At 36.2% G+C, this 13707-nt stretch overlaps 1 protein-coding gene across 1 annotated transcript in view; it reads right to left on the bottom strand.

The window, feature by feature from the left end:
- Positions 1-532: 532 nt before the first annotated feature.
- LOC148950849 (dynein axonemal heavy chain 3-like) overlaps positions 533-13707 on the bottom strand; it is a 93949-nt gene continuing 80774 nt past the window's right edge. Inside the window, exons 14-15 of the mRNA XM_089090930.1 lie at positions 5869-6060; positions 533-643 (exon numbers count right to left, since the gene is read on the bottom strand). Of these exons, the coding sequence (XP_088947056.1) occupies positions 533-643; positions 5869-6060 (303 nt within the window). The remainder of the gene's footprint in view (positions 644-5868; positions 6061-13707) is intronic.

The following is a 13707-nucleotide window of genomic DNA, read 5'->3' as shown; positions in this document are numbered from 1 at the left end:
CACACACACACACACACACACACACACACACACACACACACACACACACACACACACACACACACACACACACACACACACACACACACACACACACACACACACACACACACACACACACACACACACACACACACACACACACACACACACACACACACACACACACACACACACACACACACACACACACACACACACACACACACACACACACACACACACACACACACACACACACACACACACACACACACACACACACACACACACACACACACACACACACACACACACACACACACACACACACACACACACACACACACAGACCCACACACACACACACACACATATACACCCACACACACAGACACAAACACAACCAAAAGAAAACAAAAAGAAACCAAACCAAAAACAACCCCACCCTACCAAAGCCAGAGCCACAAACACACACAGCGACACAAACACACACACACACACACACACACACACACACGCCCAAAAATTCTAACAGGTTGAAATTGAGTGTCTAACCCCTTAGCCTATATTCAATTAGCCTATAAAGTGCTGCGAAAACAGCAACAGATAGAAATGCGCTGTGGAAACATGCGATTTTTGCTGTGTTAATATCTCTCTTCATCTAAGATAAAAACATCCGGTTATTTGAAACCCCACTTTTGTAACGATTAACATTCAAATTTATACCTGTCGGATTAATATCCAACCATCCCGATGGGTTATTTTGATAAACGGATTAAATACGCACAAAGCTAAGTGCAAAACACATCTCAGTTTAAGAATGGTTGTTCAATTTTCAACTGTGAAATAATAGTTATTTGTTTATATAGTTAGTTTGTTTAAAGAAATAATGGATTTTTTGCATTAGAAAACATCTTGCTTAAAAGAAAAATTACAGGTAAAGTTTTATAAATCTATGATAAGCTATTTGCTACTTCTGTGTTATAGCCACTCTTTTATATATTACTAATTTTGTTAATGAAAGAAAATGAAATAGGATTATTATAGGACAGCTTAGAAACAAATTTAAGTTTTACTCATCAAAAGTTGTGCACTTGAGAAAATTTCCATTATTTTTGATACGGAAAATACGGAAAAAAAAATCAAATATATTTATAAATTCTGACTTCGCTTGTACACCTGAAGTCCCTGGTAAAGCATGAAGAGGAGTGTATCCCCCATCTTGATCGGATGAGATTGAAGCATTATATGAAAGCGTCCATTCTCTCTTGAATTTCCTGCCAGGTTGCATAAAGGTTTGCGCAGAGCTGGCACTTGGCTTGATTACTCCTGTCTCGGCATTGTCGAGGGTTTCATTCAATTTTGCTCGTTTTTGCTGTGATGATTGATCAACAGCGTTCTAAAATAAAAATCATTTTCAGTTTACAAACAATTTAGCTCACAGGGGAGTACTACCCTTGAAAATCAAACCCCCCAAAAGTTGAAAAAAAATGACACAAGCAGTTAACCTGGACTAAAAATTTTTAGCGAAATGCTTTTTAAAAGAGCTAACAATACAGTGAAAAAAAAAGAGTAAGGAAGGAAATTCTTTCTTTACTTAATGATGAGACAAAAAATATATATCATTTTATTATAGCGAAACTTACTGATCCTGTGTTGAATATTTAGCGAACTTCTTTTTAAAAGAGCTAACAACCCGGTGAAAAAAAAAGCGTAAGAAAGGAAGGAAATTCTTCCCTAACTTAATGGCGAGACAAAAAATAGATTTATTTTTATTATAGCGAAACTGACTGATCCTGTTTTAAATATTTAGCGAAATGCTTTTTAAAAGAGCTAACAACACAGTGAAAAAAAGGGTAAGGAAGGAAATTCTTCCTTAACTTAATAGCGAGACAAAAAATAGATTTCTTTCTTATTATAGCGAAACTGATTGATCCTGTTTTAAATATTTTTCGAAATTCTTTTTAAAAGAGCTAACAACACGGTGAAAAAAAAGCGTAAGGAAGGAAATTCTTCCTTAACTTAATGGCGAGACAAAAATAGATTTCTATTTATTATAGCGAAACTGACTGATCCTGTTTTAAATATTTATTGAAATGCTTTTTAAAAGAGTTAACAACACGGTGAAAAAAAACCGTAATGAAGGAAATTCTTCCTTAACTTAATGGCGAGACAAAAAATAGATTTCTTTTTATTATAGCGAAACTGATTCATCCTGTTTTAAATATTTATCGAAATGCTTTTTAAAAGAGCTAACAACACAGTGTAAAAAAGCGTAAGGAAGGAAATTCTTCCCTAACTTAATGGTGATACAAAAAATAGATTTCTTTTTATTATAGGGAAACTGACTGATCCTGTTTTAAATATTTAGCGAAATGCTTTTTAAAAGAGCTAACAACACGGTGAAAAAAAAAGCGTAAGGAAGGAAATTCTTCCTTAACTTAATGATGAGACAAAAAAAATAGATTTCTTTTTGTTATCGCAAAACTTATTTATCCTGTTTTAAATATTTAGTTGAATTTTTTTTAAAAGAGCTAACAACACAGTGAAAAAAAAGCGTAAGAAAGGATATTCGTCCTTAATTTAATGGTGAGAAGATTTCTTTTTATTATAATAATGATAAAATTTTACTCACCAGAAGTCGCTTAGAATATTCCATACCTATGTAAATGATTGCAAAAAAAATATTGATATTAGTAGATTGATTGAACTATTCAAACTGTAGAAAATTCTAATTTGTAATTTGAATATATACAAAAAAATAATTGATATATATATATTGGCAGCTAAAAAAGACACACCGGTTTTCTATAGCACAGGAAGGAACGCAAAGGCCCCAAATCCATAGGTACATGCTCTGGAAAGGTGCCATGGAATGTAAAGGCCTAGAAACCTATAGTTGACCCAGAAACTTGTCTGCTTGGCCCAGAAACATGTCTGGTTGGCCCCCGGAAACTTGTCTGGTAGGTTTTGTATAATTCCATATTCAATTGACAACAATAGCAATAATCGGTCTGGTAATCTGCCATGGAAAGGTGTCAGGGAACGTAAAGCCCCAGAAACCTATAGTTGACCCAGAAACTTGTCTGCTTGGCCCAGAAACATGTCTGGTTGGCCCGGAAACTTGTCTGGTAGGTTTTGTATAATTCCATATTCAATTGACAACAATAGCAATAATCAGTCTGGTAATCTGCCATGGAAAGGTGTCAGGGAACGTAAAGTGGGCAAAAAACACAGGATGGAACATAACCTAGGCAAATTCAATATGTACATACTGCTAACTGCAACACAGTTTCTCAAACTCATCTACGAATAAAAGTTCAAATAACTTGCAAAGAGAAGTAGCAATCGTGATTGGACGGAAAGAGGAGCATTGCATGGTAATTTTTCCTTTTTTAGGAACTGGCGTAAGATCTCCAACTGAGAAAGTGGTTGGAACAATACCCTGAATGAGGATAATCTGCATCAGGAGAGTTACGTGACTAATGAGAGCGGGCCCACCATATATATATATATATATATATATATATATATATATATATATATATATATATATATATATATATATATATATATATATATATATATATATATATATATATATATATATATATATATATATATATATATATATATATATATATATATATATATATATATATATATATATATATTCACACTTTAAAGATGTCTGCCAAAAACTATTTGTTCAAACCACCCAAGTTGCTCTCAAGGGGAAGATTAGCAGAGTGTAGATCAGAAGGACCATAAGGTAAATGAACATACAATGCACTCCTGAACCTTCCTTTGAGAGTAGCTTAGCAAACAGATTTATGTTTACAAATAACTGTTCACGTAAATATTTTTTTAGGGATCTTTCATGAAGAATAAAACGTGATAAATCACAACAATTGCTAAAATACCTATCTATACCGAAAATTCTTTCAAAATCGTTTTTAAATTGTAGTTTTCTTGTTATTTCTTTTTTTTTTGGGGGGGGGGGAGACGTTAGGGAAAATAAACCGAAAACAGGAGATATGTATACAAATATGTAGGAAATAATGAATTTGTCAAGCCTAAGGAAACAAAACAGAAAAAAGGCGAATAGGACTTTTAGTCAATAATTATTCAAATATGCATTTTAAAGTGCCAAATAAAACCTAGCTATTATGAAAAATGAAAACCTAAATTATCAAAATACTGATTGTATACAGGCCGTATTTCCTTAGATTGTTAGGCCCTATTTCCTCAAAACAAGAAACCTATAGGAAGAGGAGGGTCTTCAATCTCCTAGCTTCAAGTTTTTTTATGTGAGGATATAAATTTTGTGTACATAATGTCAGTATATACACACTACTGTGAATATTAAAGCCACCCTATACGCTAAGCCTATCGTATAAACCTAGAGAGAGTTTGAAAATCATACATCCTACATAAAATACATACATGTAGTAAAGTAAAAGAAGTAAGTTGTTATTTATATATAATTAAATATACATTTGTATATACAACCATATATATATACAACCATATAAATAAAAAAAAACTATCGCTTCAGTAAATTTAACTTCGACAATTTCGTAACCAGTAATAGTCTTTGGTTTGTCCCCTTGTTAAGAATAGTGGGCCATTTTAGCATCCCACCCTTCTAATAACAATACTTTAAAATATGATTGTCAAAAAATTTAGTTAAAAAGATAAAATCAAACACTATTCAGTGTACATACGGTATATATTTAATAGTTATTAAATATTAGTTAATAAAATTAACTAATAAATAGGATATGCAAAATACATAAAATAAATACAAATTATAATTAATAAATTAATAATAATAAAAAAAATTATTATTTTTTTAATTATTAATAATAATTAACTAATTAATAAATAAAAAAATAAATGAATAAATAGGATATCCGAAATAGGATTCATTTCATTTTTCACAGGAATAGGACTCACAGGAGTATTCATTCATTTCACGTTCATTCACAATATTCATTTCACAGGAGTAGGACTCAACATATCAAAACGGTTTCAGTAATAAAAGCTATTTACAACGTAGATCCTATGGTGTTTTGGGCTTAGTTTTTCCTCTTCAACCCAATAATATCAACATAGAATCATGTCTTGCTAAATGGAAAAGAACAATAGGTCAAGAACCGGGTGTTTATGAAGTTGAATTTGCTGCCTATGCCCATTTTTGGGGCTGTTGGTATCAAATCACTTAAGAGCAGTTTTTTTCAATTACCATTTCTTTAATAAAAAACTAACGTAAATTGCATTCACATAAGCAGGGGTAGGGGTGTCGTGCCCCCCTCTAGTCCTGAATTCTCCCAAATTTCTTGGCACCTCTTGAACGGTCAATGAGTTCTATGTATATTTTACTGTGAAAAAAATATCCGGAAACGAAAGTTTCACGTACGTACCTGAAAGATTTGTTAATTTCACCACCAGAAATAGGCATAGATATGCTCCGTTATTCTAACCAACATAACCAACCTAACCAACATAGATACGTTTTCAATTTTTAAGTAAAAATTGTCATCAGACGTAACAGATATTATCAGACGAAAAAATATTATCAGACGTAAAGACCCAAGTGAAGCCTTGTTATTTAGTCGTCAGTTGAATAGCTTCAATAGATTTGTTTTTGTTCTAACTTATTCTAATTATTCTGCTATTGCCTACTATATGTTCTTCTATTTATTCTTATACTTATTCTAATATTACTTATTCTAACTTCGATAGATTTTTTTCTAATCGAATTCTCCAACAAACTGCTCCGCGAGAAGAACTAAGATATTGTTTTATTTACGTGAAAGATATCAATTTGGCTTCAGCAGTGGGGGGCTTTGGCGTCAAACAAAGTCTTTGAAAACAACTTACTAGGCGGACGATACTTGGTGGATTCTTTAAAGACTTTATTTCGGTTATATCCGGGGGTCTCAGCGTATCCAGAGCAGCAATTGCCGCTTCAAGAGCGGGTATCGCGTCAGCTAGGTCAGCTTCACTTTCGTCCTTTATTGCCTGAGATAGAGCGGCAGCTTCATTCGCTTGGGCACCGTCAGCTGCAACTACCTAGTAAAACAGTAAGATTAAAATTAGCGATCTTGGAATGGTATTCAGGGTGCAATTGCAACCCTCTATGATTAACAAAAACTTAAATTCAAATGAATGCACATATCGTACTTTCCTAGAAAAAAACTGTTATTCTTAAACTTTGAGCACTACCCTAGGAATTAATTCTATGGCTTGGTATTTCTTCTCCATCATCCGAATCTTTCTTTGTTGTAACTCATTGAATTTAAAATAAATTAACATTTTTTAGCTCAATGTAGTTTACGATTTCGCATAAGCAAATTCTTTTCACCAACCAAGGGCACAAAAACCTAGCAAAGATACTGGATGGGCTGTTATTTTGTCACGTTAAAGTATCAAGGACATCAAAATAAAACAATGTTATGCCTCTTTGGCTCATCTTATGTCTATTCATACCTGAAAACCAAAATTTTTAAAGATTTTTATTGCAGTAAAACCTTTTCTTCGGTGTTGCCACGTCGAACCGTGAAAGTGAATAATCAAGACTAATTACTCAAATTTAATAACGTTTTTTGACAGTAAAGATTCAACCATAAGCAATCTGTTGACTAAAAATGGCAACAACATCTTCAAAAGAAAGCTATTCTTCCTTAAGCTGTTTGGTGTCTTTTAGCTTATCTTTGCTGATTTTTAACCCCCTTTTTCGTTTCTTAAATTTAGCACCGTTTACCGCAATAAAGTAGATAACTGCACATGGAGGCCTTTTTAACGAAAACATTGAATTGACGATTTATTCCAGTTTTGGAAATATATTCGGTTTTGCAACTTTTCAAACAGTTCTCGGTAATGTTTTCGTAAGTAAGGAGTGACTTGGCCCAATAGTAACCGAAACCCTAAAAATGAAATTTTCATACTAATAGATATATCAAAAGAACCGGATTGTGATGCTGATTTCAAAAACATAAGTTTCATTAAGTTCAGTTTCACCCATCAAAGGCTAGGAGCCTGAGAAAATTTACCCGATTTTCGAAAAAAGGGGGAAACATCCCCTAAAGGTCCTAAAATCCTAATGAGAATGGCACCATCAGATTCAGCGTATCAGAGAGCCGTACTGTAGAGGTTTCAAGCTCCTATCTGCTAAAACATGGAATTTTAAATTTTTTGTCAGAATAAAGATCACGGATACGTGTTTATTTGTTTGTTTTTCCCAAGGGTGATCGTATCAACCCAGTGGTCCTAGAGTATTGGGAGAGGGCTCATTCGGATGGAAATTAAAAGTTCTAGTGCCTTTTTTAAGTGACAAAAAAGATTGGAGGGTAACTAAGCTCCCTCCTGTCCCCCTTTTTTCTCAAAGTCGTCGGATCAAAATTTTGAGAAAGCTATTTTGTTCAACAAAGTTGAAAAACCGAATAACTATGCCTTTGGAGATATCATGAACCCCACACTCCGTGGGGAAAGGTCTTTAAGTTATAAAATTTGCTCATTGCTTACGTATGGTATTTGTTATTGGGAGGTATGCATACATTTTTCTGCTTGGGGTATTTTCTACGGGCAGAATTTTCATAAGAAGGAAAGTTTTCTTGGGGTGAATTTTTCAGGGGAAATTTTACACTGGGGGAATTTGCCAGAATTCCTATACGAAACTTTGATAACTAATTCTGTTAGGAATTAATTATCGAAAGCCGACTCAATTTTACGCATGGAGATGTTAAGGGTAATTGTCCGGGGTAAATTTTTATCTGGATTGATTTGTCTAGATAATATATCCGTGGTGAGGAGGGTTTTCCGTGGAGGTGGAGCCAAATTTTCTGGCGTTATTTAGAAAACGATTGGAAATTGAATAAAAAAAACAAGTTTTTTCAACTGAAAGTGAGGAGCGACTTTAAACTTAAAACGAACAGAAATTATTACGTATATGAGGGGGTTGTTCCTCCTCAACACCTCGCTCTTTATGCTAAAGTTTGAATTTTGTCTCAATTCCTTATGAACGACTGAATTCCTTATGAATTCCTTATGAACGACCCAATCCCCTGAAACACAAGGTTCATTTAATTAGAACAATAAGAAGATTTTTTTTTTAAAGTGTTCAAAATATTTAGCATAAAGGGCGAGGTGCTGAGGAGGAGCAGCCCCCCTCATATACGTAATCATTTCTGTCCGTTTTAAGTTTCAATGTTGCTAATTACTTTCAGTTGAAACAAGTCGTTTTTTATTTAATTACTTAATATATTCAGACAATCAAATTTAATTTTCATTGCCTTTGGTACCTTAAGACTTCGTATTTCCGAAAAAAAACTTCTTAAACCTACACACCTAAAACTGATAAACATATTACCACTTTCATGGAGAAATAAATGAAGATAGTGGTTGAAAGAGAAAAGAGAGAAAGAAATAGAGAGAGAGAGAGAGAGAGAGAGAGAGAGAGAGAGAGAGAGAGAGAGAGAGAGAGAGAGAGAGAGAGAGAGAGAGAGAGCGAGAGAGAGAGAGAGAGCGAGAGAGAGAGAGAGAGCGCGAGCGAGAGAGAGAGAGAGAGAGAGAGAGAGAGAGAGGGGGGGACAGAGAGAGAGAGAGAGAGAGAGAGGGGGGACAGAGAAAGAGACAGAGACAGAGACAGACATATAGAGAGACAGAAAGAGAGAGAGAGAGAGAGAGAGAGAGAGAGAGAGAGAGAGAGAGAGAGAGAGAGAGAGAGAGAGAGAGAGAGAGAGAGAGAGAGAGAGAGAGAGAGAGAGAGAGAGAGAGAGAGAGAGAGAGAGAGAGAGAGAGAGAGAGAGAGAGAGAGAGAGAGAGAGAGAGAGACAGACAGAGACAGAGATAGAGACAGAGACAGACAGACATAAAGACAGACAGACAGACAGACAGCCAGAGAAAAAAAGTATTGAAGATTTGCTCAAAAATAATTTCAATTTAAAAAAAAGCGTTGTTAGTCTGGAAGGCTTATATAATAAATATGGTAACTTGAATTGATAGTAAATGTTATCATGGGTGCCTAAAAGGGGGGCAGGATGCCCCAGTCCCCTTCCCCTGGCTAAATGACACTGCCTCATGTTTAAATATTTCTGTTTTGAGATTTCTATTATACAACTATACCCCAGCTCTGTGCCAATAAGAGAAGGTCAGTGGCGGCAGGGACGAAATATAGCAGCAGCGGTGCGCCATTTGCGAGATCATTGTTGGCCGCCAACATTTTAATTTGATCTGTCTTTCTCAAATCACAGCTTTAATTTACATCAAATTTGGGCCTATTCATGGGTTAAAAACTTCGCGAATCGCTGGCTGGACGCTGGTTATCTTCGTTATTCATCAAGAGAAATAGAAATCTGGTAGAAACAAAAGGGCTGTGGTATTTCAGAACCCTTGCTTAATAATAGAAATATCTAAGAGCTATGTATTCCTAACAGAATTAATTATCAAAATTAGCATATTTTTCTTTTCATCGAGTAACCGTCACCATCGAGAAGAACTGTCATCATTTATATCATATCTGGATTGATAGGAAAATATATCCCCTTAGCTTTCAATCCATCAAACATCCAGAAGGGATTTGGAAGGTATATCCCCTCTCAATCTAGATCGTTTTGATAATGAAGATCTGTTTTCTTAAATAGAGACCAGATAAATCTTTTGTAGCCCATGAAGCTGGTGGCGAATGCAATGCTCATCAGAGGTTCTAACACCAACCCCATCCCTACCTGCACTGACATCCTCTCATCCAATGCTTTTAGTAAGCCCTGTGATTTTGCAGCCATTATGAAATAGGATAGTCACACCTGAACAAGTACAACCAAATCCCAGCACTACCAAGAAACAAAATACTTCAAGGAAGAAAGAAGGGCAGAACAAAAGTGCTCACTGGTACATCAGTGAAAGCAAAGATTGAAGCTGCCTTTGCTACTAGGAAGACAAAGAAGGAGTGGAAAGGTAAAACTGAAGCAAGAAAAGCAAGAAAAACAAAGAAGCAGACTGTGAAGAGATTTTGTGAAAAGACAGCACTGAGGGTGAAAATGAAACTGAAAAGGTTCAGACAGTGACTGTTGACGGCAACTCAGACAGTTCTCTTGGGTAAGATCGTTAAAAGGAATGTTAACTTAGTTTTGATTTGGGTTGCAGTTGGCAACTTTGTAAAATTCATCAATGAGGCCATTAGGGACAAAGTAGAACCTACTGCAGAAGTCAGCGTGACGACTATGAGTGGTGGGAAAGGTAATTTGTCAAAGTTGCTGGAACAGCCAGATCTTATCTACTACATGAAAGAGGATTTAGGGTAAAAACTCCCAGTATTTGGACAGTGTGTGATCTTTGACAATTGTTTCGACTAAAATGTATCTTCCTTAAACAAGGACAGCAGGTTCTAAATCCTGAGCCTGATGCAGCTAGTTGGGATTGGCTGACTACAATCTTAAAGCCAAGCCTATTTAAATATGATTACTATTTTTACAACCCATGTCAGTCATTGAATCTGTCCATACTTTAACTTTAAGATCCTTTGTCCAAGATTGGGCAGTAGCCCATTTTCCAAGACTAGAGTCGAGCCAAAAATGTCCCCGTCCTCTCATCAGACACCTTCTAGTCTGCTCCTAGTTATTACACCTCCAGCGGTTTTATGAAAAATAAGGAAACATATTAATTGTCCTCGATGTTAAATTCAGAGCTTAACAGTTATGAACTTGATAATTTTCAGAACGTACCGTTTCAAGTAACGCTGCTATGTCACGAAATCAGAACCTCAATATTTATAAACATCTCTCTATGGCAAGGACCAAAGAAATATCGATTCTTTGCTATACCAAGGTGTCTTGAAATAGACAAGTCCTTAAATCTCAAGTTCCTACCAGGAATTTAATCTGGTGTCTGTTCGACAGACAATTGTCTATTCAATGGACGTGCTACAAGAACTAGTGCTGAATAAAAACTCACCCGGGAACAGGAAATTCACAAGGAATTCATGCAGACTATTTGCGTGCGAACTTGTTTGTTTAATTTTGAAAACCGCACTTGACTTCTAAGCAGGAAAATCAAAACCCTTAACCACACAAGAAAAGAAAAGCTCCAACATTGCGGTTGACGCAATAAAGAATTGGCTAAAATTAATTCAAAGTTATTGGAACGCCGCCACTTCGGCCGGCGGCAGCGCACCGACGGCGTTGCGATCTTCACCGGCAGTTGACCGCGGCTCTTGTCGGCGGCAATTAATGCATGCACCGGCATGGCAAAGGGGTCGATATTCAGCACTTGAAGTTCCGATTAGACCAAGTAAGCCCCCCCCCCTAAAATTCAGCTTATGAATATATATTTTACAATAAAAATTTGAATCAAAGCAATGTCTGGGGTTAATTGGTAAGTATACCTTCGAAACAAATTGAGATTGATGAAATAAAAAATGATATAAAAAAGTATAAATATGTTTTTGCTTTTGAGATCATAATTTTTATTGGATGTGTTAGGGGAAAAGGTGGGCGTGATCGGGGGGCTTGTTGCCCTCCAATCACTTTCGACTATTAAAAACGGCACTATCCCTTTAAATTTCCAATCGAATGAGCCTTTTTTGAAGTTTCTACGACAACGCCTTCTATAAAAACCTTATATGCCCCCAGGGAAATACTTACAACCCTTAGCCTGAAGGCTGTGGGGGATTTTCCTCCTCCAAAAAATTATTTCTATTCGGAAATCAACTACGCTGACCAAAATGGCTATCTCGAAATTTTTATTGGATGTGCTTGGGGGAATGATGGGCGTGCGGGGGGCTAGTTGCCATCAAATCACTTTGGACTATTAAAAAGTGCACTAGCCCTTTGAATTTCCGATCGAATGAGCCTTTTTTGATGTTTCTACGACAACACTTTCTATAAAAACCTTATATGCCCCCAGGGCATAACTTACAACCCGTGCCCTGAAGGCTGTGGGGGAGTGTCCTCCTCAAAAACATAATTTCTATCTGGAAATCAACTACGCTGAACAAAATGGCTATCTCAAAATTTTTATTGGATGTGTTTCGGGAAATGGTGGGCGTGGAAGGGGTGCCTTCCAATCACTTTCGACTATTAAAAAGGGCACAAGCCACTCCAATTTCCAATTGAATGAGCGCTTTTCGAAGTTTCTACGACAACTTCTTCGATACGAAGTGCCCTGCTCCAAAGAAAAAAAAAATAATTACAAATGATACATTATGCCAACATCGTTCTTATATGCCCTCAGGGCATAAGTTAAAACTCGTGCCCTAAGGGTTGTGGGGGAGTGTCCTCCTCAAAAACATAATTTCTATCTTGAAACAACTATACTGAACAAAATGGCTATCTCAAAATTTTGATTGGATGTGTTTGGGGAAATGATGGGCGTGGGGGGGCTAGTTGCCCTTCAATCACTTTCCACTATCAAAAAGGGCACTAGCCCTTTGAATTTCCAATCAAATCAGCCTTTTCTGAAGTTTCTACGACAACGCTTTCTATAAAAACCTTATATGCCCCCAGGGCATAGCTTAAAACCCTTGCCCCGAAGGTTTTTGGAGAGTGCCCTCCTCAGAACATAATTTCTATCTGGAAATCAACTACGCTGAACAAAATGGCTATCTCAAAATTTTGATTGAATGGGTTTGGGGGAATGCTGGGCGTTGGCGGGTGGGGGGGGGGCTAGTTGCTCTCCAATTATTTTTGACTATCAAAAAGGGCACTAGCCCTTTGAATTTCCAATCGAATGAGCCTTTTTTGAAGTTTCTATGACAACGCCTTTTTATAAAAACCGCATATTCCCCCAGGGCATAACTTAAAACCCTTGCCCCAAGGGTTGTGGGGGAGTGTCCTCCTCAAAAACATATTTTCTATCCAAAAATCAACTACGCAGAACAAAATGGCTATCTCAAAACTTTGATTGAATGTATTAGGGAGACTGACGGGCGTGGGGGGGCTAGTTGCCCTGCAAACACTTTTAACTATTAAAAAGGGCACTAGCAACTCCAATTTCCGAGCTAATGAGCCCCTTTCGAACTTTCTGTGACAACTTCTTCGATACGAAGTGCCCGGGTATGGAGAAGAAAAAAGAAATAAAAAAATAATACATTGTGCCCACATCGTTCTTTACTTAAGCAGTGCTATCGCGCTGCCTATGATTACATGGTTCTGAGTTCACTTTTTATTAAATTAAATAAAAAACAATTTTTTGCAACCGGAAGTAAGGAGCAACATTAAAATTTAAAACGAACGGAAATTATTATGTTTGTGAGGGGGTTGCCCCCTCCTCAATACCACACTCTTTACGCAAATTCTGTTTTTGAACTTTTAAAAAGCTTACTAAACTAATTAAAGGAGTTAAGTGTTTCAAGCGTAATTATTAAATAATTGAAACAAAAGTCACACTTCAGCGCAAAGAGCGAGGTATTTAGGAGGGGACAACTCCCTCATATACGTAATAATTTCTGTTCGTTTCAAGTTTTAATGTTGCTCCTTACTTTCAATTGGAAAAACTTGTTTTTTTATATTTAATTTCTGGTTGTTTTTAAATAATACCGGGAAATCCAGCTCCTTCTCCATGGAAAATCCCTTCCCCCAGGAAAAGTACATGCGTACTTCCCAATAGCCAATAGTATATGTAAAAAATGGGTAAAGTTAATATCTTCTACCCCTTCCTCCGGCGGCTGTGGGAGTTCAAGTCATCCTCAAAGACATAGCTATTGAATCTTTTGACCATGCTGAA

This window comes from Artemia sp. Qi Xiang Cuo, chromosome 6 (genome assembly GCF_049724085.1).
Source record: "Artemia sp. Qi Xiang Cuo chromosome 6, ASM4972408v1, whole genome shotgun sequence".
NCBI lineage: Eukaryota > Metazoa > Arthropoda > Branchiopoda > Anostraca > Artemiidae > Artemia > Artemia sp. Qi Xiang Cuo.
Note: the sequence above shows the minus strand (reverse complement) of the source record. Positions and strands in the feature narration are given on the sequence as shown.